The 27,995-nt window shown below is 37.7% G+C and overlaps 1 protein-coding gene and 2 pseudogenes across 1 annotated transcript; 2 read left to right on the forward strand and 1 right to left on the reverse strand.

The window, feature by feature from the left end:
- The window catches only part of LOC18779620, a 17,791-nt pseudogene extending 7,150 nt beyond the window's left edge, over window positions 1–10,641 (forward strand).
- Window positions 16,545–20,964, forward strand: LOC18781133 (disease resistance protein RPM1). The gene has a single exon (XM_007214417.2). It carries the CDS (start codon window positions 17,906–17,908, stop codon window positions 20,579–20,581), a length of 2,676 nt encoding a protein of 891 aa, XP_007214479.2. The 5' UTR covers window positions 16,545–17,905; the 3' UTR covers window positions 20,582–20,964.
- On the reverse strand, window positions 25,310–27,995 carry LOC18781209 (annotated as a pseudogene).

Here is a 27,995-nt window from a genome sequence, read left to right on the forward strand (position 1 = left end):
TATTTGATATAAAAAATAATAAAATATCTACCCACAACAACAACCACGTCGGTGTTAATAAATGTAGACGTTGTAAATTGTAATAGACTACTAAGTCGTAAAATGACGTCGTTAAAATGAGAAACCATGGCGGCTATTTAACTATACGACGTAAAATATATATATCAACGACTTAACCGCTGTCGTTACATAAACGTCGTCGATGATACCCTGAACCCTTAAGAAATTGAAGATGTTGTAAACCATAAACGACTCAATTGTTCAAAGAACGTCGTCTAACTATATTTTTACGTCGTAATTGTTTAAAACACGAAACAACAAAATACGACGGTTTGTGACTTTATTAGGTCGTTGGAAAAGTATTACACGTCGGTTAAGCAATTTGTATGTTTGTTTTTTTTTTAATTTAAGAAAACCTCAACAAATTTTTACATTACATATTATAGAGAAAATTTGTACATTATACATAAATATCAAGTGTTCAATAATTGCCCTGTTTAATAATTTGGAAAACAAACTCTGCCCATTCATTCCGGACTTCATCAATGGCTTCTTGGGGGTATGAAGCTTCCTGGTTTCCCTTGGCATACTGCATAAACAATGACTATTAGGGTTTATAAATAAAAAGAAATTCAATCACAGACGACGATATTTTTCATAACCGACGTAGTATATCCATTCAACGACGTTAATTTTACATGACCGTCGTTGATAATACAAAAAACGACGTGAAATGTATGAAGGTAATTTCTTCTTACCTTATTCTCAAACCCCAAGGAAGGATCCATGATGATGTCCCTCATGAAGCGCATCACATAATACCCGCATTCGACATTGCTGGGTTGCTTTGGTGTGCCTGAGAGAGTTTTCCAAATTACATTTTTACGTCCTGCTCGGCCTATGTGGGTATTATATATTTTTAAAGCAATGTTCACGATGTTTTTCGCCTCTTCGTCGACCACACGATGACCTGGCAGAGGATCCAGAAAATAGACGGTCTCCTTCTTTGCTCTTACAATCAGCAGGATCCAATGACGGCTGCACAAAATTAATATAAAAACGACGGTTATTTACAAAAACGACGTATTATAGTATTTCACACGACGAAATAAAGTAGATAACGACGACATTATATATTTATCACGACGACAAATAAATACCGACGTGGTTAGTAGTTTCAAACGACTAAATAAAATAAAACACCGACGTGGTTAGTTTATAAGCTGTCATTTATTGAAAATCATAAAAACAAAATCCTAAGGAGACTAACCCTGGATTGTAAGGCATCATGAAAAGCTGTTCACCGTCTGTCTTCTGAAGTCGAGCTGCTACCAGTCGTGATCTTTCAGTTATTGTGCCAGAGTTGGCACTAACTGTAGCAGGGTCAATAAAGCCAACCATGCTGCACATATTGGCTTGTTTCAAAACATCGTGTAAGTACCTAAATACATAAAATAATATAAACAAGTCAGCACAAACAAACACGACGGTTATGTATAAAAAAACGACGTATTATAATATTTCACACGACGTACTGAAATAGATGAGGACGTTATAATATATTTATCACGACGGTAGTTAGTTAAGACGACGTGGTTAGTTAGTTAAGACGACGCAATATATAAACCAACGAGGTATTATTTTAGAAGTACAAACCTCATATATACAGCCAATACAGTAGCTCCAATTTCTTCCATGCCTGCAAATTGTGTAATATCTTCAGGCAGGAGGAAGGTATCGCGCTCACCACCAAACACCTCCTTATCAATTGTAAATTGGAGTGTCTTATCCTCAGGCAGGAGTGTCGTTTCCACAAAACGACAAAGGGTTTTTAAAGAAGATGGCGCCTCCATATTTGAATAAGCACCAACTTCAATAACCTGTTTAAAGAAATAAAAAAAATGACGTGGTAATTCAATAAAGACGACGGTTTAAGTAATAAAACGTCGTCTTAAAAGTATTTAAACGACGGTGAAAAAACTGTCGTGGTAATTCAATAAAGACGACGGTTTTATGAATAAAGCGTCGTCTGAAACCATTTAAACGACGGTGCAAAAACCGTCGTTTAAATATTTTATTACGTCTTAAAAAAATTCCGCCGTCTAAGTTTTAAACAAACGACGGATTAAATAAAAATATCGACGTCTGAAATTTTGAAAAACAAATAAAAAAGGCAAAGTTATGTGAACATACCTTGTCGTCATGCTTTTCTTCATCTTCTTTCTCCTTTTCTTCTTCCTTCTCTTCATCTCTTTTTTCTTCTTCCTTCTCTTCATCTGGCTGATGTTTCCCCATTTTGGCAGTATCATCCTCCAAATGTAGGGATCTCACATCACCTCCAGAGCAGCTAGCTTTGTCAGACATTGGATTTTTGGGGCTTTGGCTAATTCTTGGTTTAAGCATGCTTGGATCAAAATTGGGAATTAATTGGGAAAGCTGACTCAGGAAATGCTCCCTCTCAGCCTCTACCAATTGTTTTGTCCTAGCCTCCATCCTTAAGGCCTCTTCCCTTGCCTTAGCCTCCATCTTTTTAGTCTCTTCTTGAAGGAGAACTCTTAAACTGTCCTTCAAACGGTCGTCAAAGCTCACCCTCTGTGGTTTGGGCAAATTGAAATATTGCCTTGGGGAAACACCAGCACCAACTCCCCTCAGTCTGCCTGGATGCTCGGGGCCCAAAGCCATGGTCAGCACATCATTGCTGCCATCTACTCTGACTTTGCCTTCCGAGACTTGTTTCTGCAATTCATCCTAAAAAAAGATAAACAAAAAAACACACGACGGTTATTTATGTACAAACGACGTATTATATAATTTCACACGACGCAATAACGTATAAACCGACGTTATTATAACTTATCACGACGGTAGTTATACCGACGTGGTTATTTATTTAAAACGACGAAATGAATAAACAACCGACGTCTTATGCTATAATTAAAGATAACAGAGTAGTGATTCCTATTTAGACCGTTAACGACGTTTTTAAAAAATTTTCGACGTGGTAATATCATTCACACGACGCGAAAATGAACCACCGACGTCTTATGCTGTAATTACAGAAAACATAGTAGTGATTCCTATTTAGACCTTTAACGACGTTTTTAAAAACTTTTCGACGTGGTAATATCATTCACACGACGAAAAATATAACATACGACGTAATAAGAATAATTCACAGTTTAATAAAAATTTAAAACAGAGTGATAGTAGGCTTACAATTAATTTTGCTTTCTCTGCCACCTTTGGATCAGGGATGTTACCATGTTTGTCCTGTCTAGCTCTCTTCCATAAGGTAGATCGATCAATTTCTACCCCAGGCATGGTTTCCTCCAATTGATCCTCCAATCCAGCATATCCTTTTCGAGACAATCGATGATTGTACTCGAGTTTCTCCCTAATCTGTGCATGTTGAGAATGCACAGACTCAAAATCTTTGGATAGCCTTGAAGCTACAAAGGCATCCCATTGTGCTTTCTCTATGAATTTATATGTTTCAGGGGGTTGGCTTAATTTCTCCCTGTCATTGGTGTATGGAAGGATATAATGCCTCGTTAGTGTAGACTTGAAATCCTTCCATTTCTTGGAAGCAGAAGCTAAAACAGAGGTCTTGCCCCCTTGGCCTACGACAAAAGCCATGTCAACTGCTTCCCAAATCTGCTCCTTTATATCCTTGGGGATTTGGGACCATTTCTTGTCCACAAGTGGGATCCTGGAGCGTGCCAACACACCAATATACGACTGCATCTCAATATGTGCTTGGCCAACACCTTTCCCCCTTTTATTGTACTCAACAATTGGCCTCAGTTTCTGAAGCTTTCTCTTCACAACACGAGGCATTGTGCTCATACCTCGACCAGTCTTTTTCTCTTCACAACACGAGGCATTGTGCTCATACCTCGACCAGTCTTTGAATCATCTGAGATTGTTGTCTGGCTGGTTTGTTCTGTCTCAGCAGATGATGAAGCAAACTTCATCTTCTTCGAAGACTTCATCTCCTTCGAAGACTTATCTTGAGGAGCTACCATTCCAAGCTTCTTGGAGCCAGAATCCTTAGTTTGTTGTTGAGAAACCATTTTAACAGACAAAACTGCAAGTGAAAATATTTCAGGAAAACATTAAGAACACAAACGACGGTATTAAAAAAATACGACGTATGATATGATTTTAGACGACGCAATGAAATAATCTCAGACGTAATAAATGTTTAAAACCATTATTTATATAACGTCGTGGTATATATGTTCACACGACGTCAATAGTAATACACCGTCGTGGTAAACTATTATTTATATTTTATCGTCTATATTAGATACCAACCCTAGTTTCTTTTTCTTTATATTTTATCAAATAAGGGAAAAACAAAAACCATTGTTCAGCGAAATCAAACCTGCAATTAAACAAGCATATAAAAAAAGACTATTATTTTAAAAACAACTTTGTCAATTTTCAGACGACGCTAGAACAACTGACGAACCGTCGTGGTCTACCGTCGTCTTATTTAGTTGATGTAGTTGTCTTCAAAGTTGGAAACTTTCTCTCTTTGTCTGTATATTTTATCAAACTTGGAAAGAAGTAAAATGATTTTGGCCAGAAAAAAGGTAAAAAGATTTTTCAAACAAAAAACGTATGAGCATGCAAAACAGTAACCAAAATAGTGAAAATGAAAGCTTACCTTTTGCGTGCAATGAAAGCAAGAGGAAGATGATCGATGTTTAAGTTCAGAGACGACGAAGAAGACGAGAGGAAGACGATGAGAAACTCTGACAATGCTCTGACAAGGAAAAAAGACGAAAAGGTTTCTCTGGGAGATTGAAATTTTTAATCGGGTTTGGAAACAGTGCATGTGTAAGTCGAAAAGTTGCTTACATATAAAACCATTTCAAAAAAATAATACGGCGGTTACATTTAACTACGTCGTTTTTAACTAAAACGACGCAATATTTTTCATTCGACGTGGAATCATTTCATTTAACGTCGTTAGGTTTAATATAACCGACGTGGATTTTAATTTTTAAATTATGAATAGAATTTTTTTTCCCGTGACCTTTCAGTTTATTTTTCAATTACAGTGCGTTATAAATAGAGTTTTTTTTCCGGAGGAAATTTAAAACGAAGGAAATTAATATTCTGCAATATGTAAAGTTTCTTTTTTGGATGACAGATTTAAATAAAATAAGAATATAAAAACAACAAATGTGTAAGTCAAGTAGACGAAAAGTTGCTTACATATAAAACCATTTCAAAAAAATAATATGGCGGTTACATATAACTACGACGTATAAATTACAAAATACGACGGTACATTTAACTTCGGACGTGGTAAATAAATACGACAGTAGTTTGTAGGTACCGTCGTAGTAAACTCAAAAATTAAAGTACATAAGTAATAACTCGCGTCATGGTATATTATTTAACACGTCGTTTTTATTAATTTACCGACGTGGATTTCTGTAATATACGTCGATCATACCGACGTTGATTTTACAATTTAAACGGCGGTTTGTTTGTAAGGACCGCCGTTGGTTTTAAAAATTTATTCTATAAATTTGTCGCTTTCATTCATTTTCGGTTTACATTTAAGGTTCCAAGTTCTTCCTCTCTCAGTCTCTCATGTCTCAAAGATAATAATTTGGATGTTTTCTCAAAGAGAAATTGAGCTTACTCGCATCAAATATATGTCCACAAGAAGAAGCTTGTCAACTAGCCTTCTCACTTCCTTGATCAAGCCTGATAGGACACTTAGTGCTTCTGAATACTCCTTGCTTTCCATCAAAAGAGATGCAAGCCTGGCCTCCACTCGCTGTCGAAGGAAAGTTCGCTTCTCAGGGAAATCTGAAGATCAGATGTGCCTGATCCTCTGCTTGATTTTCTTGCCTAAGAAGATCCGTCGGATTTATTGTGATAGCCTCTTCCTTTATCCGTAGAGCTTCAGAAGAAGAAGATGGGTTTCAAGAATGCGATAAAGAATAGAAATGGCTTCAGATGGCCTCTAAAGCATGAGCAATTGAATCAGTAGTTTCTGGGAGATATGATGAAGACATTGTCAATGCTTTGAACTACACAAGTCCTGCAGAAAGATATGTTAAAGAAACTGAAACAACGGCGGTTTTCTGTTCTACCGTCGTCTTTTCTCGTCGTCTATATTAAGTTACGATGGCGGTAAATTTATAATTACCGACGTAGATTATTTTGTTAAACGTCGTTAAGTGTACTACAACCGACGTGGATTTTAATTTTAAATTATAAATGGAGTTTTTTTTCCCGTATTCTTTCAGTTTTAGTTTTCAATTCCAAAGCGTGATAAATAGATTTTTCTTTCCCGAGGAAATTTAAAATGAGGGAAATTAATGTTCTAGAATTTGTAAACTAACACGACGCAATATTTGCAAATCTGTGTCATCTGTTAAGATTATGATGTGGAACAGAGTTCCATCTGGTAAGATTTCGTAACCCTTGGGATCTCAGACAAAACTGATTATGTCGGCGGTGTTCTATATAAACCGTCGTGGTTATTTCAATTCTTGTCATTAAGTAGATCTACCGACGTAGGATAAGAAAATCAAAGAAAAAAATTGTTAACAAAAATTCTTATTAAGACGACCGTTAAAATTAAAGGTACGACGTATAAAATGAATAAATACGACGATAAATTTTATTGTACGATTTAAAGATAACGTAGTAGAACTATACGAGAATGACGTCGATATATTTATATTTTCCGTCGTTGTAAATTAATTTAATACGGCGATATTTTGTATTTTAAAGCCGTGGATTTGTTTGTAATTATACGGCGTCTTATACGAAAACCTCGTCGTGTTATTTTATGAGTAAAAACGGCAGTTTTTATTGAAATCGTCGTCTTTACTTTCTACGTCGGTCGATTCATAACTTCTGCCGTTCTTTGTTGGCATTGATTTTACACTGAGGAAATCTGTTTCAAATAGACGTCGGTTGTTTAATTATGTACGTCGTTGTTTTTGAACAGCCATTTGAAACTCCATTTTTTAGTTGTCTAAGGTTGTATTACACGACGGTGTTTTTAGAACCGTCGTCTTTTTATAAACCACGACGGTTTTCACTTAGACCGTCGTTGTTTTCTGGTCGTCTTTTTCACTTTTTGTAGTAGTGGAGGTCTTTAAGAACTTGAAAAATTTGTCTTTCTCCACAAATTAATGGCTGACATTGCCGTTCAAGTAGCGTTGGTGGTAGCGGAGAAGGCGATAATCTTCCTCTACCACAAACTCAAGCCTTCAAGAACTCACAATGTCCATGATGATTTTCAAAACGCCAAGAAATGTTTAGAGAGGATGCGAGCATATCTAAGGGATTACTCAGCATCATCATCATCATCATCAGACCTTGAAGTGCTTCAAACTCGTGTAAAAGAGATCCAAAACATAGCTTATGAAATTGAGGATGTTCTTGACACGTTCATGCTTAAGGTTCCTCATCAATTCCATAGCAATAGATTATCTGAGAAGTTTCACGACTTTGTTCATGATCATGACCCCTCAGTACAGAAAGCAGGCCGTGAGTTCTCCTCCGCAATCAAAAACATCATCGACAACAAGCTTAATTTTCTTTCAGCTCTTGATAAAATTCACCAAGTTCTGAGACGTGACCAAGAAGGCCAACCAAGTTCCAGCACCGCCGGAATGGGAGATAACCATTCACCTCATCGCTTTCTTGAAGAAGAAGAAATGAAGGGGTTTGAGAAGCCTAAACAGAAACTCATCAAACAGTTGGTGGAAGGAGATAACTCAAGGCTTTTAACCATCATTTCGCTTGTAGGTCCTGGCGGCTCTGGCAAAACCACTCTGTTGAAGAATGTTTTCAAAAACAAAAGGGTCCAAGGGTTTTTCGATTGCCATGCTTGGATTGATGTGCCGCGCGACTTGTGTGACAGCAAACGCCGTGAGCTCTTGCTTAACATGTTAAGCAAATTTGACCCGAAAGTCAAAAGGGAGGGACCAGATCATCATGAAGATCCAGAAGAGCAATTGGGAGTACTTCTTGAACAAAAGAGGTTTGTGCTCGTTTTAGATAATGTTTGGAGCAAACAAGATTTGGGAGGCATTGTAAATGCTATTCCAAATGGTTTGCCTGGGAGTAAAGTAATCATAACTTCTCGTAAATCTGATGTAGCTTCCGGGAGAGCAAAACCTCCTGCGCACATCCATGATTTGAGCAATTTGTTATCAAAGGAAGATGCTCGGAGTCTATTCTACAAGAAGGCTTTTCCTGAAAATAGAGAAGGAAAGTGTCCGCCCGAGCTTAAGGAGTGGGCAGATAAAATCCTCAAGAGGTGTGAAGGTTTACCCTTTGCAATTTCAGCTGTTGGTACTTTGCTAGCAACGAAACAATCAACTCCACTTGAGTGGAAGAAGTTACATGACAGCCTCGTACCCAATCTTCCGATTATCAGCCAAATTTTGCAGCCAAGTTACGAGGATCTTCCAAGCCATCTTAAAACTTGTTTCTTGTACTTCAGCATGTTTCCTGAAGACTACTCCATTAGCCGTGGGAGGCTAATTCGCTTGTGGGTAGCTGAAGGATTTGTGATGCCAGAAAAATCAATAGGAAGACCAGAAAAATCAATAGAGGAGGTTGCAGAAGGTTATCTCAAAGAACTGATTGGAAGAAATTTGGTTCATGCAAGTACAATGGAGGTCGATGGACGAGTAGTGAGGAGCTGTCGTGTTTTGAACCTTGTCCTTGAGTTCATCATCTCAAAAGTGGAGAATTTCATCATTGTCTCATGTGATGAAAACAGCGGCTGTGGTAGTCCTGGTGAGAAAATTCGACGCCTTTCTATTCATAACGTTAGTATGGCCAATTTGTCAAGGTATAGAGACTTAAGTTGTATTCGTACCTTACTGGTGTGTGGGCAGACAAGTTCTCTCTCTGAGCTTCTTAACACCTTTACATTTTTAAAGGTTTTAGATTTGCAAGGTGTCCCTTTGGAGGACTTCCCCAGTTATGTTGTTGGTCTCACTCTCTTGAGGTACCTATGTCCGAGGGAAACCAATGTTAGAACAGTTCCAAAGTCCATAAAGAAGCTTGGATTCTTGGAAACCTTGGATCTTAAGCAGACCAAAGTGACCAAATTACCAGCACAGATTTATGCACTCCACAATTTGCGGCATCTTTTAGTCTATTGCTACGATGTCCCGAATTATGTGACATTTGGAGCTGCAAGAGGAGTGAAGGTTTCTGTAGGCAATATTGCAGCTTTGTGCTGCATACAAAAGTTGTCATTAATTACGGTGAAAAACAACAGAAAAATCATAAGTGACTTGGGGGAGCTGAAAGGTCTTAGGAAGTTGGGGCTGACAGATCTTGAAAGAAAAGATGGAAGGGACTTGTGTCGTTCTATTCAGAAAATGCAGAAGCTTTCAACACTTGACGTAAGATCAACGAGCGAGGAGGAGTTTCTTGACTTGGATCACGAGGAATTTCCTCCTAACTATCTGCAACGTCTATATTTGAAAGGGCGACTAGAAAGGCTGCCTAAGTGGATTTCCCAGCTCCATAGTGTAGCCAAGATTGGTTTAAAGTGGTCAAAACTAAATGCCAATGAGAGCCCACTTGAGGCCCTCCAAGCTTTGCCTAATCTGATGGAGCTCGATTTGGTTTGCTATTACACTGGGGAAAAGTTGGAGTTCAAAAAGGACACGTTCAAGGAGCTGAAGATATTACACATTGAACAATTTGATCAGCTAAATACGATGGTTGTCCAGAATGGAGCAATGCCTAAGCTCAAGAAGCTGATCGACTATGTCCAGATGTCAGAATTTGGAGTTACTTCCACTCGGCATTGAGGGTCTAAGATCACTCGACGAACTGCTTCTATATGACATGCACAATCTATTCATTGCTAGGCTTCAGAAGGGCAGTGAAGACGGGCAGGTGGTCGAGCACATTCGAGTCATTCATTCTTTCTATCTCGGGAGCAATCAACGCTTCACTGGATTTCAGAATCTCTCTTGATTTGCATTGACTCTAGAGAAGAAGCACGAGGTGAGTATAAAATTGTTTATGTTTTGTTGATGACTTGCAATAGTTTTACCCTGCATATCAATAATCTGCAGCCACTTTATTTAAACTTGGGATTAATGTTGAAGAATATAAGTCCCATGTCAGAAACTTGACTAAATAAAATACAAAATATAATGAATGGTTCAATTACTAATATCATTGGTCTTTTGTGATAAAATCTCATACCTGCCGGACTTTGTAAGTGATTAAGTTGTGGATAATATCGGTATTGTTAATATTAGGCCATTAACCCGTTTCTTTGAAGTTTAACCGTTAACATTTTGACTGACCTTTTTTTTTCCTTCCCTCTTTGTTTAGGCCACAGTGGGGAGAGTAGCTGAACTGAAGGTGAAGATGGGTTACAACTCTATTGAATTGAAGAACGCTATGGTCTCTTATACATTCATTTTTATTAGAACAGCATATGTGGGGCAAACTGATCCCCATGTAATTAGCTATATAATTTGCTTTGTCTATGCATTTATTTAGTTGATTGTAAGCGCAAAACTTTGATTTATTTCATAATGAAAATAGAGGCATGGCTCTCTATACCTTGAGTAAGAAATAAAATAACATTCCCTTGTTTGGTTTGTACATTGAAAACAAGTCTTGAGTAAGAAGCTTTGTTGGAGCTCTCCAATCATTGGCAATTAGTTTAGATGCTCACATTCTATATAATACCTTCCAATTTGGTTTGTACTGTTGCAATGCAACAAAGCCTTCGATCATCGGATAAATGAGATATAACTTAAGCAAGTTGAGTTGTGTGAGAATGTGAAGGTAAAGAGTCTCATATTGGAAAGTTGAGAAATCTAGTAAGGGCTTATAAGGAGTTGGGCTACTCTCCCCATTGCCAATTGGTTTTGGGGTGAAACCTCAACTTCTTTCATGGTATCAGAGCGGGTTGCCCAGGTGTGAAAGCCCAACGGAATCTTTGTGACTTATTCAAAACATAAAGAAATCGTAAAAAGGCTGTATTTAATTAATTTTTTGGTCTTGTATAAGAGGAAAATCATATGGGAGGAAGGAGAACGGAAAAGGGGAAGGGAGGGGAATGAAATAAAAGGTGAATGTCTTTTTTGAAGACCTTTTCTATTGAAAGAGGCGATAATATATTAAACTCACACACACAACACGGACGCTAGGACTCGAGCTCAGGACCTTGTCTGAGGGAGTAAATACTCCAAACCACTACACTAGTGGGTCCTTTGCAAAAGGTGAATGTCTTAGATAAAAGCTTGAAATGAAAACTATTTGAAATTACTTTATGCGCGTGTTATCCCTCATTAATTACAACTAAAAACGAATTAATGCATGTTCCCAAATGGACCTGACTATCCAACGTTTAAAAGACATATAATTAATCACGCAAGATTCCATCAGAAATGATAAGGAACTTAGATAACCAAAAGGTCTTGGTCTTTTATTCCCATTGGGAGACGTACGTATGAGAGGCCATCCGTTTTTTTTTTGGTAAGAGAGGCCATCCGTTTTGATTGTTCAATTTGTCAATTTCCTTTTCTTTTGATAAGTCATATGCTGTTTTATTTTAGGTAAAAAGTCATTTTTTGTTCCTATAATTTATTACTTATATCATTTTTATCTCTATAATTTCAATTTTATCAATTTTATCTATTTAGTTTCAATTCTGAGCAATTCACACATAATTCCCAATTTTTTTTGTCAAATTAGTCTAATATGGAGGGGCATGAGGGGCATTTCAGTCCAACTTACAGCCCCTCCACAACCACCCCCACAAAAACCTAGCAACCCCTACCCAACCACTTTCTCTCATCCCTCCTCCCCCTTGCCACCCAACCTCCTCCTCCTTCTCCTAACTCAACCCACTCCCTATCCCATAGTCACAACCCAACCACCCCCACAATCACCTTATCCCCTCCTTCCACAACCACATTTCTCTCTCTCTCTCTCTCTCTCTCTCTCTCTCTCTCTCTCTCTCTCTCTCTCTCTCTCTCTCTCTCTCTCTCTCACAAACTAATTACATGCATTACCTAAAATCTCTCATTATGAACCCAAGATAAAGTGGGGCTTAAGACTTGAAAGCATAAGAAAGGCTACATTAAGGGTTGCTTGGATGGCTAGAGAGTTGTTGTGGAGGGGGGATGCAAGATTGGACTGAAATGCCCTTTCATATTAAAGTAATTTGACAAAAAATTGGAGATTGTCCTTAAATTGCTCAGAATTGAAACTATAAAGACAAAATTGATCAAATGGAACCGATAGGGATCAAAGTGGTAAAAGTGGCAAACTACAAGGATCAAAAATGACTTTTTGCCTTTATTTTAAATAGTTGTGAGAGGGAAAATTGACACACATTGGTACCATCGAGGCTTGAAGTTCCATGATCACTTGGGAACACACCAAAGGTCTGGGTCAATCCAACTAACACCCCACTAATTTTTAATTACTATATATTGACACTGCAAAAAAATAATAATAATAATAACAAAAGAGAAATTATACTTTGAGGCGTGCTCGATGATTTTTGTTTCCTTTTTAAAAGCCAATACCATCTCTCAACGAATCAATTATTAATTTACTTTAAAAAAAAATATAAGTGATAATATATTATTGCAGAATATGGGTAAATCTTCTTCAGTGGCCAAACACAACAATATATTAATTAATTATTTTTTTGAAATCAACATGTTGAATTGATATGGAGAGAATCACGCACAACCTAAAACAATGACTAAATCCCCGATCCATCAACCATAAGCACATGTATTAAGATCTACAATACAAATCCACCACGCAACGGTAGAAACGATAAATCGGTATCGAAAGCCAAAAGCCAAAAAGAAATAAAAATTCTAAATAGAAAACAAATCACAGCAAACTCCTAAAGAGTTTTTGAAAATTATTAGTTTAAAACAAAACTAAAGAAACAAGACCACCGCTCTACATATTCCAAACAACCCAAAGAAAATCATAGCGCCATACCGGCTAAACCCACAATCCCGCATTGGCTAAACCCGAAACCAACACAACCAGACATCTTCCCTTCTTTAGAGCTCCAAACTACGTCCTTGTGTACGTGGGCCAAAAGACAGTGACTTATTATGACGACGACATCATTTCACAACAACTGTTTCCACATCACAAAATAAACTAACAATCTTGAGGGAAAATAGAGGAAATAAGAAAAGAAAGGATGAAATGAGAAGGAAAGCGGTAGGAAAGGAGGCCGCTAACCCCAAAAAGGGCAGCGGCTAAGACTTTTTTCTTTAGGGTTTATTTACTTTTTTTAATTATTAGGTTGAGAGTTCATACGATATTTGAACATTTATATGCTAAGATTGTATCTAAGACAGACTGCAATAATTTATTATAGACTTGTTCTTTTTTGTGTGGTTAATTTTCTTCTATTATACAGGCACTGGCGGACCTAGAAATTTTTTAGCGGATGTGCAATATTGACTAAGCATGAAAAATGATTTTTCGAAATAATCATTTTCTCAAGATAATTTTTGGCGGCTTTTATTCCTTATACATCAAATAAGAAAACTTGATTTTATGGGATTTTAGTATGAAGTATATATTGACTTAATGAGCCATCATTTTTTGCTTAAATCATATTTTGCACTAAAACCGAATTTTCATATTTTGATTTGGTAGGAATTTGATTTTCTAGTATTTTTATTTGAATCCAAATATGGGGTACTTCCTTATTTACATTGTAAACTTAAGTAAATAGAGTAATATAAAAATAAATAAAAGTAAAATGACAAAGGCATTTACTTAAATGTTGAAAATGGAAGGTAATATGTACACCAGTTGAGCAAATGGGCAATTTGAAGCACCTACAATGGTTTTTCCGGCTAGGGGAGATGCAGCTGCACCTCCTTAAGCCTTAATAGGTCCGCCCCTGTCTATAGGACATGTACGTAAGTGAAGTCATCCTTTGACGCTATTGTGGTACAATTTCTCGATATTTTTTTTAAGTTCCAAAATTTTTTGTGTATGGAAATTGAAATGTAGTAGCGATATAAAAGGGGTTATGAGGATTGATTGCTACTGTTGAACGAATATGAATGCATTATGTATGTTCCTTAGGGTTAGGGGTGTGGAAAAAGGACCATTATTGGAAAGAAATTCATTTGCATGATTTTGAAAGAACCATTGGAAACGGTGTGGAAAAACCTAATACTTAAGCACAAGGGGCGTGGAAAAGGGGTCATTGGAGAGATGCTCTTAGGTAGGCTTTCACACTCCTCCAAATATTGTGGGCTCTTGGATTGAACATCATGATTGGCATCGCTTGAGAGAAGTCGAATTTTTGTGACGCAAGATTTCCTTAGAAATGACAAGGAGCTAGATAACGAAAAGTCTTGGTCTTTGTCATTATTCACAGCCGGAGACACATACAACATGCCATCCATTTTGACTGTTCAATTTTTAATTTCTTTTTCTTTTGACAAGTCATATTTTGTTTTATTTGAAATAACATCAGTCAATGAATCAACACTTCGCTTTCTTAATTTTTATTTATTAGATTGAGAGTCTACGATATTTATATACTAAGATTGGATTATAGAAAATTTTTTTCTTTATTGTCGCTTTGAATCACAACCAATTATAAAAACTAAATTTTGGGTTTGCTTGACATTGCTTTTGGAATAAAAGTGTTATGGGTTTAAAACTGCTTTATGCAAATGCTTTTCAACGAAGCACTTTAATTTATTTTTATAATTCTATTTTGATGTATTTCTGATAAAAGCTCTTCTAGTAAAAGCATTTATAAGCATAAGTATTTCCTATAAAAGCACTCTTGAACATTCCCTTCAAACCTAAAAACTTAATATCATAATTATAAATTAAACATTAAATTATACTGTCATCGCTTCTCTTTTAAAAAAAATACGAAACTTAAGAATAATGACATAAGCACACGCGTTATTGATTTGAAAACTTCAAATTTGGACGCATTTGGTAACACTTGTTTTTGCCTTTTGTTTTCTTGTATAACTATAGACGGGGGGGGAAAATGTATGGGAGGAGAAAGGAAGATGGGAGGAGGGAGGGGAAGGAATGAAGGAATAAGAGAGAAAGGTGAATCTCTGAGATAAAAGGCTTGAAATGAAAACTATTTGAATGTATATGTGAATGTTTTGGTAGATTTAATATGCAAAATACAAGTAATTCAATAGCCGATATTAGAAATATGTAACAAATTCTTAACTTAAAAACTTATTGGAGAATCTTCTATGTATGATTTTTTGTTTTTTGCTGGGATGGCATTGCTTCGTTTTTCTCTCCCAGAAACGGTTGAAAGTATGCTTGCATACATGCTTCAATCCAATAAAGAAATTAAAAAATAAGTCTTCAATAAATATATGGATGTAGTCAAGTTTACTAGAACGGATGTACTTTTCATTCTGCACCTGATTCAAATTCGAATCTCTCTCATCGTAATTTATATTATATTAAAATAGAATATTATTTGTATAAAATAAATAAATAAAAAAGTGGCCAAAATTAACTAAATGGGACGCTTTTAATTTATAAAAGTGGCCAAATTTTATTTAGCAGTAGTGTTTAGAAATTTCTTGCCACCGCGGCGGTGTACTAGATGTTCCAGGCCATCAAACACTGAATTATTGGAATTGACTGTGGAAGAATATTGTTGACTTGTTCATTTGTAGGCCAAGCTTCTCACCCCTTGTATTTGAAAATTTAGAATTTGTCCACACATAAATGGACGAGTTAATGGGAATCTTCTCAACTATATATCTGCGTCTGCCAAACTATCATATTAAAATCGAGATCGAAGTCCTTGTTAGATTATTATTTCAATGGCGACCGGGCAGTGGTGGGTTGTTGCTTTCTTTATCAGATTATTTCAAATGGCCTTGCAAAGTCGCTCTGCAAAAATATATATATATATATATATATATATATATAGAGAGAGAGAGCTTCCATTGAGGGATCCCTCAAATAACTTATTTGAGGAATACCCCTTGTAGGCCCCACTTCGAATTGTATCTCATTCATCCAAACAGTCTATTTTGTAGATACTCATTCAAAGATCATCTCTACAAAAAATCACTTGAATCCGATATCAGTTGACCACTCAATTGAGTTATTGAAATTTTAGTACTTTTTTGAAGCACCGTGTTCATTGATTTTGTAAGACACAATTGGATGTCGAAACGGTTTCCGATTTGTCTAATTTTTTGTAAGGATGATCTATGAATGAATACCTAAAAAATAGATGGTTTCGATTATTGGGAAAAGAATTGTAGGGTACCCTAAAGGGCGTCCCTCAAATAAAATTATTTGAGGGATCCCTCAATAGAAGGGGACTGTATATATATATATATATATGCATGCAACTTGCACACCAATAAATAGCTAATAAAGGGAGATTGAAAAGAAAAATAATAATAAGTACATACCTTGGCACTTAAAAATTTAACGTGCTAATGTATTCATTATTGAAGAAGATCCCAATCACGGTTGTGAATATAGCATTTCGAGCCTCTACATTTAGATACTGTATATTTATTCACATTTTACGATATATAGACTATTCTAATAATCTAATAGTACAATATACTACTCTTCAATTTTTAACTTTTGATACTTATCTATTTAATTAATCTAACCTTAACACTGTTAGCTCTAATTTAAAATAAACAAATTAAACTGAACAATAAAGAAAAAAATTATAAACCTAACAGTCATCCCATTACCCAACTCCGACTGCCACCCCGACCCCTATCCACCTTTCACCGTTGACAACTCTCTCTCTTCCATGAATACAAAGACATCGCCAGTTAGCAAGAATACAAAGACATGAACCAAATCATTTGGATAGCAACTGGTCCTCTCACCGATATGCATATGGACCAGGACATTCCAGTTTGTAGGTTAAAATTGAAGGCCCCGTCATAATTGCTCAGTCAGGCATCAATTTAGACACAGGCACAGTTGCAAATTCCTCAAACCCAAGCACAATAAGGAAAATATAGAGGATTGTGCAAATGATGCTTCACTAAAATGAGAGAGAGAGAGAGAGAGAGAGAGAGATGTTAAAGAGGAGGGGAGGTTGGCTTGGCTCTGAGGAGGGAAGGGATTGCCGTGAATTGGGGTGGGTCATGGGTGGCTGATGATAGGTTTATGGGTTTTCCTCTATTTATTTTTATTATAAAAAAAATACATTATTTATCATTTTAAAAACAAAATAATAATTAGAGTTAACAGTGTTAGGGTTAAAGTTAATTAAATAGATAGGTGTCAAAAGTTAAAAATTGAAGTGTCGTATTTTAGACCATTAAATTATTAGAATGGTCTAGATATCACGAAATGCGGGTAAATGCACAACTTCTAAATATAGAACCTTGGGATCCGTGAATAAAATATTACTTAGTTGTGTATGCATTTATGGTTGTTCAAACCTAGTTCATAATCTAAACTTTGATTAGTGGTAAAAGATGCACTAAATCAGGATTTGTAGTTGATTGTCATATTTATTTTAGAGGGAAAAATGAGTAATAAAAAAGATAATGCTTGCCTCATTTTTGCGAACTATAGTTTGACACATATAAAAATAATTCATCAAAAACTCAACTAAAACAAAAAACAAAAAAAACTCATGCACACATGTCACACTATTATTAACGGGAGGGAAGTATTTTCTTAATAAAAATGAGATAACTCATTTTAAAAGGGGACTTGATACATATAAAGACACCCCAAATATGTTGAAATCACCCCCTTCAAAATTTCTCCTTTAAAATTCCACTTATTTTGGAGACACGATATGTGGCTATTTATATGTGCTTTTCAGGCTTGATCATTCCAATCAACCCAAAAAGCCTAGCTAGCCAGCTGGGCAGTGGAAATGGCTGAACTTGCCCTTCAACAAGCATCTGTGCTAGTTGAGAAGCTCATCCAAGAATTCAACCGTCCAAGCGAGGCCAATGTTGATCTTGCAAAGGCCCAAAAAATGTTGACGATGATGAGAGCCTATCTTGCGGACCACTTATCAGACCAGATTGGCTCCCAAGTAATTCAAAATCGTGCAAAAGAGATCAAGGATATAATTTACGATACTGAAGATGCTCTTGCGAAGTTTAGCGCTGAGATTCCACATCACGTCCATTCCAATATATTCTCTCGGACGGGGCACCAAGTTAAACATTCTTTCTCTGTATGGAAAGCAAGCAGAAATTTGATAAGAACCCTCAAAGAAATCGAAAGCACTTTTGGTTCACTACAAGCACTCGACCCACCAAATTCCAACCCAAGAGTTGAAGAAACTTATAATAATTTGGTTTATAACCAAGTTGTTAAGGAAGAAGACATTGTGGGCTTTGAGGAACCTAAAGAAAAACTCATCAAACAGTTGATGGAAGGAGATACGATGGAAGGGGATACTTCAAGGCCTTTGCAGATTTGGATTGTGGGTCCTAGCGGCTCAGGCAAAACCACCCTTGTAAAGATTGTTTATGAGAGCAAAAGGGTGCAACGATTCTTTGATTGCCATGCTTTCGTTGATGTTCCGCGCACCTTTGATTGCCGAAAGCTCTTGCTAAGCATGTTGAGCAAATTTGAGGACCGAATGCAAGAACCAGTTGTACTTCATCATCAGCATCATTATGAAGAAATAGATCCGGGGCAAAAATTGAAACAACTTCTGAGGCAAACGAAGTATCTGGTCGTTTTAGATAATGTTTGGAGAGGACATAATTTTGGATGCATTGTAAATGCTCTGCCAGAAGGTTTGCCTGGGAGTAAAATAATCATAACTACTCGAGACTCTAATTTGTCTTCTCTGCATGCAAATTCTGCCGAGTATATTCATGATTTGAGCCAAGTGTTATCATGGAAAGATGTCAACAAACTTTTCTGCAAGAAGGCATTTCGGCCAAATTCGGGCGAATGTCCAAAGGAACTTCAGGCCTGGGGAGAAAAAATCCTCAAGAGGTGTGAATTCTTGCCCATTGCAGTTTCAGCGGTGGCTAGTTCGCTATCAAAGAAGCCTCAAACTCCAATCGCGTGGGAGAAGTTCCATGACAGTCTTGGCTCAGATCTTCCGATTGTTAAACAAGTTTGGGATCCAAGTTACAGAGACCTTCCTATGGAACTCCAAAGTTGTTTCTTGTACTTCAGCTTGTTTCCTGAAGACTACTCCATCAAGCGTGAGAGGCTTATTCGCTTGTGGGTAGCTGAAGGATTTGTGACCCCAAAAGGAAGGAAAACAAAGGAGGAGGTTGCAGATGGTTATCTGAATGAACTCATTGGAAGATATTTGGTTCATGTGAGTTCAAGGGAGATTGATGGGCAAGTAAGGACGTGCCGTGTTTTGAACCTTGTTCGCGAGTTCATCATTTCAAATGCAGATGACGTCCTCATCTTGGAATCAAATAGCCCTAGTAGTAGTACTTATTCAGGTCAGAAATTTCGACACCTTTCTGCTCATTATGTTCCTATCAGCAATTTGTCAAGACGGGTTAGAGACTTGAATCGAACACGTACGTTACTAGTGTTTGGCCCTTCCCAGCAGGCAGTGGTTTCCTCGGACGATTATGAGCTTGGAAAAGTACTTAAAACTCTTGTCAATTTAAGGGTTTTAGATTTCAAAGGTGTACGTTTGGAGGACTTCCCTGAATCTATTGTTAGTCTCTCTCTCTTAAAGTACATAAGTATGAGGAAAACCAAAATTAAATCAGTTCCAAGTTCCATAAAGAAGCTTTCACAGTTAGAAACGTTAGATCTCAAGCGAACCCAGGTGATCGAATTACCAAAAGAAATCTACGAGCTCCACAATATGCGCCATCTTTTGGTCAGTCGCGGTTGTGATCAAGATGACGATGGACCTACCCAAGGAGTGGGAGTGGTTTCCTCAGGCAACATCGGAGCTTTACCCGAATTACAGAAGCTGTCACTAATTAAGGTGGGGAACAACAGAACAATCCTAAAAAACTTAGCAGAGTTAACTGGTCTTAGAAAGTTGGGGCTGACAGATCTCAGAGCAGAACATGCAACAGAGTTGTGCTGCGCGGTTGAGAAAATGGTGCACCTTTCGACGCTTGAAGTGAGATCAACAAATGAGGATGAGTATCTTGATTTGGATCATATTAGATCCCCTCCTCGCTCTCTGCAACGACTCTGTTTGGCAGGGCGCCTCATAAGTTTACCGCAGTGGTTTCCTCAACTTGAAAGTGTTGTGAAGATTAGCTTGAAGCGATCAAAACTGGATCCTGATGCCAACCCACTTGAGGCCCTTCAAGCTTTGCCTAATCTAATGGAGCTCAATTTGGTTGACTATTATACCGGGGAGAAGTTAGAATTTCAAGTGGAAACGTTCCAGAAGCTAAAGATATTACGCATCCAACAACTTGATCAACTAAATTTTATGATAGTCGAGAATGGGGCAATGCCTGTGCTTAAGAAGCTAACCATGTCCAAATGTGAGAATCTGAGGTTACTTCTTGGCATAGAGGGTCTTACGAAACTAGAGGAATTCTGTGTCCATGACATGCATACTGAATTCCGAAGTCTTTATGGTATGTAGTGGCATGTTTATGTAGAATAAGATGTGTGGGGTAGTGGGGTAATTCAACTGAGCTCTATGTATTTGATAGTTGTATCGTCTTTGTTCTTTTGGGTGGATGCCTCCTTAGCTGGGTTTACTTCTGGAAAAGGAGTTGTAGTTTTTTCCCCTTTTTTTTTTTTTTTTTTTTTGGAGTTTTAGGAGGTGCAGTGATACTCTTTTTCCTTGACCGGATTTTCCTCATTTTGAGGTTTTTTAAGGCAAGGTTTTAACGAGGTCACGTTTATATGCTCTCTAGCTTTTACAGTTGCTTCAATGTATGTTTTTAAAGTTGAATAAAGTTGTTCTCTTATAAACATATATCAAAAATAAAAATAAAAAGTCACTCCGTTCATTATTTCCAATTAATGTTTTACATTTCTTATTTTGACTTGGATTGTAACTTAATTTTTTATGAAAGTAATACTACGGGCACCAAACCGTGATCACCTCCCCTCAGATTAATGGGTGATGCCAAATTGAAATAGCATATCATTATTAGTGTTGAATATAGTTGGTGTTCGTAATATTAGTTCCCCAATTGGCAATCGTCATTGATATAATAGTCTGACAAGGAAAGCCAAAACCATAGCCACCCCCACTTGAGAAGAAGCTTGGCCTACGTTGATTAAGTGAACAATATTCTTCCAAACTGAATCCGCGTGGAATAAAATCTGTCTTTATCTTATGACATAGAACAGCAGGTGTACTGTGTACGCCGCGGTGGCAAGAAATTTCAATTTTCTTGAAAATGAAGTTGGAAAAGAACAAGAAATAAAACTAAAGCTCTAGGGCTACCAACCAACCATTTTTCAACAATTTATCAATATATATATATGTATCATGGGTAGTGGCTTGTTAATTGGGTCTTAATTTTTGCTCTCACATCTGCCCCATTTTCTCTTTATGGACACGTGTCTCGAGGTGTAGAGAGAGAAAATACTCTTTGTGGGAATTCACTGTGTGTAGAATTTTGTGAGTTGACTTGTACGATCTTCGATCACAAGCATGTGGACGAGTATGGTTTTCAACCATAAGTATGCTCTTCAATCATGTATTCGACTACTTTCAACAACGAGCATGCCATGATTTTGAATTATGCCTTCATCCAAGTTTTGTCTTCGACATGAATTTTGCCTTCGCCAAGAGCGGTCTTCGACCATAAGTTGAGTACTGACATGCCCCCGTTAGTTTAGAGTGCATGTTTGCTAACTTCATAATTTGCCATATAGAGAAATAGGCAATAGAGAAAACTCTTTAAGTTTTCTTTTTTATCCTGAGTGGTGCAATGGTTGCCCCACCACACAAAGTTATTCAGCATATGCAGTCAAGAGGGGCATGTTGGCCTTCATGCGGTCGTTTTTAACAGGTTGTCAACCAATTCTAACCATACAAGAATATAAAGTTAATTTCATCAACAAAAATCATTTTCAATGTACTCTAAAGTTTCACCTATGTATGAATCAATACGTAGGGTTAGTAGCATATTTAGCTATTGAGCAACATATGACTGGATTCAAATTCAAGCATTTTATAGAGCCATAAATGAAACTGTTCTCATCTCCCAAATGTAAGAGGAATAAGTAAAATATCTTAGTATGTGTATAATCAATTTAAAAGCTTCTGATCATACGCCTTTCAGGCCATGGGCTTCACCAACAATAAAAAATTAACTGTTGTAAAATCGCACTAGACATACCATAAGCTCATGGGTCATAAGACCAGGATCATCATTCTTTATCACTCAGATGCTAATAGCTTCGCTATTTGCTTGTTGCAAATCATGCAATTCACTGCAAAGGAAAAGGTTGGACCTGACGCTCCCGCTGAATTCCAACGGCGGCAATGTTTGGGCCCAAGGGGCATTGCACCAGTCACCTTCGCTGGCCTTGATAAATCTGCCTTTCTGCACAGTGTAGACATCACACGCGGTTCTCTTGGCTCTCTACTCATTGTAACAATTAAAAACCATTTTAGCCACAACCACCGGGAAGAAGATGCCCCCAGCGCAAGGTCATTGTATACAGCAGCCATAAATGATCAGATGAGGTGCTGGTATATATTGAACAGCAAGTAACATCATGATTAATACTTTCCCTAGATTCCAAATAAACATAATATATCCTCTTTTCTCTCTTTGCCAAAGAACGGATTGCATTTAAAAAAAACTACGTCAGAGGAATGAGAAAGATCTTATCTGTATCTTCGTTCCGAAATGAAATTTTGAATATCTTCATTGGCTTAGAAGCTTTGAACGCACACCGACAAGCATGTGTTTCCTACACTCCTTACTTTTGCATTGTTTGTCTTCTGGATAGTTCTTTGCTAGCGTGCGATTAAAGCGTTTCTCAGTCATTAACTTTTTTGAGCAAAACATTAGCTTTGAAAAACTCTTCTTCTCAGCATTCAATCAATCAATAAGTGTAAGTATACAAAATCATCATGTGCAAGTAAGGATTTCAGAGGTCACGATACTTGAGCAATTCCAAACATGAGCATACTGTTCTCATAAGCAAGAAAGATATGACAGGCTTGCGATTTCAAATATTGAAATTTCTACGAAGGCACAGCCGCACAGATGACCCCAACCCACGCCCACCGTGTGCACTGCCATCATAAGCATATATACTTATGTGGCCTATTAGTGTGTGGCGGCGACATGGGCATATCTCCTAATACAGCTATATGGATTACCGAGCAAGTCCAGTGCAACTTTGTGATAGGCATATAAGTTTGTTACTCACATGCCTTAAAATCAATGATGTGGCGTAGTCCACAAAACAATTCTCACAATGAAATGGTGTGGTTACTCCAATGCAGTGTAGTAAATCACATAAAATTGATTATGCTTGAACGTCTAATGCGATATGCATTTGCAGGATAGATGGGCATCCAGATTTCAAAGAAACACATGTAACTTAGTGACTCAACGTTTTTCTCTTTTTGTCAAAGAGGAACGACCAAGTCCATTTAATTCTAAACTGATCAAAATGAATGAGATGGTTCTTATCTGTGTAGTCCACATCCAAGTACAAATTTGGCATTCTGGCTCCTCATTTTCAAGAGATGCAGTTTAGAGTCTGCTGCTATTCCTCTCCCTTTGAGTTTCCCTGTTCTCCTGGCGTCTTTGTTAGTTTAGAAATCACAACACCCCATTGTAGTCGGACAAATGTGCACGTATGGGGACAACATTTCAACCAACAACTGCATCTTGTACTTTGAGATAATAAAGAATCTGGGCAGCCAAAACATGTTAATTATGTCCCGGTTTTTAGTAGAGAATCAAGTGAGATAAGAAAAGATATCATTTGAAGCATTTAACCGCCTGCCGCCATCTCCTCACAACAAAAGAATTGGGTTGTCATGAGTACGACCGTGAGAATGACAATCGAGTATATCCTTGTGATGATTAATGTTTTTGAGATAATAACAGAGAGATTAAAATCTGGCACCCACAATATATTACACTATGTAGATAATCAAGTGGGAATGACATATCCCCGTTCGAAGGATTTAGCATCTGCCCCCTAATTCAATCCGTTTGTTACATGATGCAATAAGCAATGTTAATAAAAGACTTTGATAATGCTCACATAAAACTTTCAGTGTGTATGGAGAAGTGCAAACATAGAATGCAATATTTTCATCCAATCGTTAAATTGTGAGAGATATAAAGAGTTAGAAATTCTTCTCTTATTTGGGGAGTCAACTCTTGCCCCCATTGTAGCACGGGTGAGCCTTCAATTATACAGTGTCCCTTGCTCCTTCATATGGCTTTTTGTACAGTTCCCACAGACGGTGTCAACTATTGGAGAGAAAAATTTCGGATCCTCCAACAAGTAATTTTTTATTTCCATGTTGAGAAGCCAGACACCGTCTTTGATTATCACCATTGAGTGAGGAAGGGAGTACCTGCAAAAAAACACTCCGACGCTCAAGTCAGTGCTCGTTCATGAATACTGCAGTAAAATCAATCATAACTCCCTCCCCCTATGCTGGGGGATTACTTAGCCTTTTATAGACATTGAACCCTTGGACTCCAAGTCCCATATCCCTTATTTATCTCTATTCTCAATGGTAGTGGATATCATGTTATTTGATTCCCTCCACTCCCTAAATTTAGGGTTCGTGGAAAGTGGCTTGTTAATTGGGCCTTAATTTTTGCTCCCACACCCCGGTATAATAGTCAACTAGATTGAGCTCAATCAGATTAGGCAAAGCTTGAAGGGCCTAAAGTGGGTTGGATTTAGGATCCAGTTTTGATCGCTTCAAGCTAAACTTCACAGCATTGTAAAGTTAGGAAATCCACTGTGGCGTACGTTCGAGGCACCCTTTCAAACAGATGCGTTGCAGAGAGCGAGGAGGGGATCTCATATGATCCAAATCAAGATACTCCTCCTCTTTTGTTGATCTCACTTCAAGCGTCGAAAGGCGCTTCATTTTCTCAATGGCACAACACAGCTCCGTTCCATGTTCTTCTTTGACATCTGTCAGCCTCAACTTTCTAAGACCAGTTAACTCTGCTAAGCTTTTTAGTGTTAAATTTAATACACACTTAAAGAATATAGAAATATCTAGAAGAAATTAGAAAACTCAAGAAAGTTCACTAATTTTGACAAAATCAAGTTTTAAGAGATGATTATTGTAAACTCTAGAAAAGTCCTATTAAAAATCTTGTAATAAGGTAATATTATATTATAAAGTAGTGACTTGGAGAATGGCGGCAGCTTTAGTGTATAAATAGATGTTGTTGTCTCTTGTACAACGCCAAGAGAGTGAGAACAGGCCAAATAGCCAGTAAAAAAGAGAGAGAAGAGGCCAATAAGCCAAAAGGCCAATAAGCCTAGCAAACAGTTTCTAGTTGTTGAAGGCCAATAAGCCTGGTTCTCTATAAAGCCTTGTACCCATCTATTGTTGAATAAATAAAATCACGCTTTTGTTCTCTAAAACCCAACATTTAGGATTGCTTTGTTGTTTTCCACCTTAATTAGTGACAGCTTCTGTAATTCGGATAAAGCTCTGATGTTGTCTGAGGAAACCACCTCCACTCCTTGGGCAGGTCCATCATCATCTTGATCACAGCCGCGACTGACCAAAAGATGGCGCATATTGTGGAGCTCATAGATTTCTTTTGGTAATTCGATCACCTGGGTTCGCTTAAGATCTAACGTTTCTAACTGTGAAAGCTTCTTTATAGAACTTGGAACTGATTTGATTTTGGTTTTCCTCATACTTACGTACTTTAAGAGAGAGAGGCCAAGAATAGATTTGGGAAAGTCCTTCAAAGGAACACCTTTAAAATCTAAAACCCTTAAATATTTAAGGGGTTTAAGTACATTTCCAAGCTCGTCATGTTGAGAGGAAAGCACTGTCGGCTGGCTAGAGCCAAACACTAGTAAGGTACTTGTTCGATTCAAGTCTCTACACCCTCTTGACGAATTATTGATAGGAGCATAATGAGCAGAAAGGCGTCGAATTTTCTGACCTGAATGACTAGTACTAGTGCTGTTTGATTCCACGACATTAATGAAATTCTCTGCTTTTGAAATGACGAACTCACGAACAAGGCTCGTAACTCGACAAGTCCTTACTTTCCCATCAATCTCCGTTGAATTCACGTCAACCAAATTTCTTCCAATCAGTTCATTCAGACAACCATCTGCAACCTCCTCCATTGTTTTTCCTCTTCTCGGGGTCACAAATCCTTCAGCTACCCACAAGCGAATAAGCCTCTCACACTTGATGGAGTAGTCTTCAGGAAACATGCTGAAATACAAGAAACAACTTTGTACATCGATTGGAAGGTCCCTGTAACTTGGAACCCAAACTTGTTCAATAATCGGAAGATTGTAAACAAGGCTATTATGGAACTTCTCCCACTCGAACGGAGTTTGTGGCTTCTTGGATAGCAAAGTAGCCACAGCTGAAACTGCAAGGGGCAAGTATTCACACCTCTTGAGGATTTTTTCTGCGCAAACTTGAAGCTCCTCTGGACTTTCGCCTTTATTTCCTTGAAATGCCTTCTTGCAGAACAGCTTGGTGACATCTTTCCATGATAACACTCTACTCAAATCATGAATATACTCGGCAGAATTTGCATGCAGAGAAGCTAAATTAGAGGCTCGAGTAGTTATGATTATTTTACTCCCAGGCAAACCTTTTGGCAGAGCAGTTACAATGCATCCCAAATCATGGTCGCTCCAAACATTATCTAAAACGACCACATACCTCTTTTGGTCCAGAAGTTTTCTCAATTTGTCCCGCGGATCTATTTCTTCATAATGATGACGATGTCCAACTGGTTCTTGCATTCGGTCCTCAAATTTGCTCAACATTCTTAGCAAGAGATTTCGGCAATCAGAGGTGCGCGGAACATCATCGAAAGCATGACAATCAAAGAATCCTTGCACCCTTCTGCTCCCATAAACAATGTTTACAAGAGTGGTTTTGCCAGAGCCTCCAGGACCCACGATGGAAATCTTCAGAGGACTTGGATTATCTCCTTTCACCAACTGTTGGATGAGTATTTCTTTAGGCTCCTCAAAGCCCACGGTGTCTTCTTCTTCAACAACTTGGTGATAAACCAAATTATTATAAGTTTCTTCAGGTCTTGTGTTGGGAATTGGTGGGTCAAGAAGTGAATAAAAAGTGCTTCCTCTTTCAATCTTTTTGAGCTTGTTTGATAACTTTATGCTTGCTTTCAATACAGAGGGGAAATGTTTAACGTCGTGCGTCATCCGAGAGAATCTATTGCTGTGGAAGTGATGTGGAATCTCAGCCACAAACTTTCCAAGAGCATCCTCAATATCGTAAACTGTATCTTGGATCTCTTTTGCACGAATTCGAATCACTTGGGGGCCTTCATCAATCTGGTCTGATGAGTGTTCTGCAAGATAGGCTTTCATCCTCCTCAACATTTGCTGGGCTCTTTCAACGTTTTGCGTTGCTTGGACTTGGACGGTTGAGTTTTTCGATGAGGTTATTAACTAGCAGCATTGCTAGTGGAACAGCAAGTTCAGCCATTTCCACTGCCTAGCTAGTTAGGCTTTTTGGGTTGATTGGAATTATCAAGCCTGAAAGCTCATATAAATAGCCACATTCGGTGAGAGGGGGGAAACTGGGAAGGAAAGAGTGGGGGAACTGGGGAGGAAAGAGGGAATTAGGGAGGGGAGAATGGTCTTGCCCATGCAACCCACCCTCCTCACTTGGTCTAAGAAATGTAATAAAGGCCACAATAATTAAGTACATGCATGCATGTGCATGGAACAACTAGATAACAAAAGGTCTTGGTCTTTTCCAATTTTGTCTCATCCTTTTTCTTTTCTTTTTTCTTTCTTGGTTGGATAGATGAAGAACATAGAAAATAAAATTATGGTTTTCGTTTGTTTTTTCCGGC

Source organism: Prunus persica, chromosome G4, assembly GCF_000346465.2.
Source record: "Prunus persica cultivar Lovell chromosome G4, Prunus_persica_NCBIv2, whole genome shotgun sequence".
Classification (NCBI taxonomy): Eukaryota; Viridiplantae; Streptophyta; class Magnoliopsida; order Rosales; family Rosaceae; genus Prunus; species Prunus persica.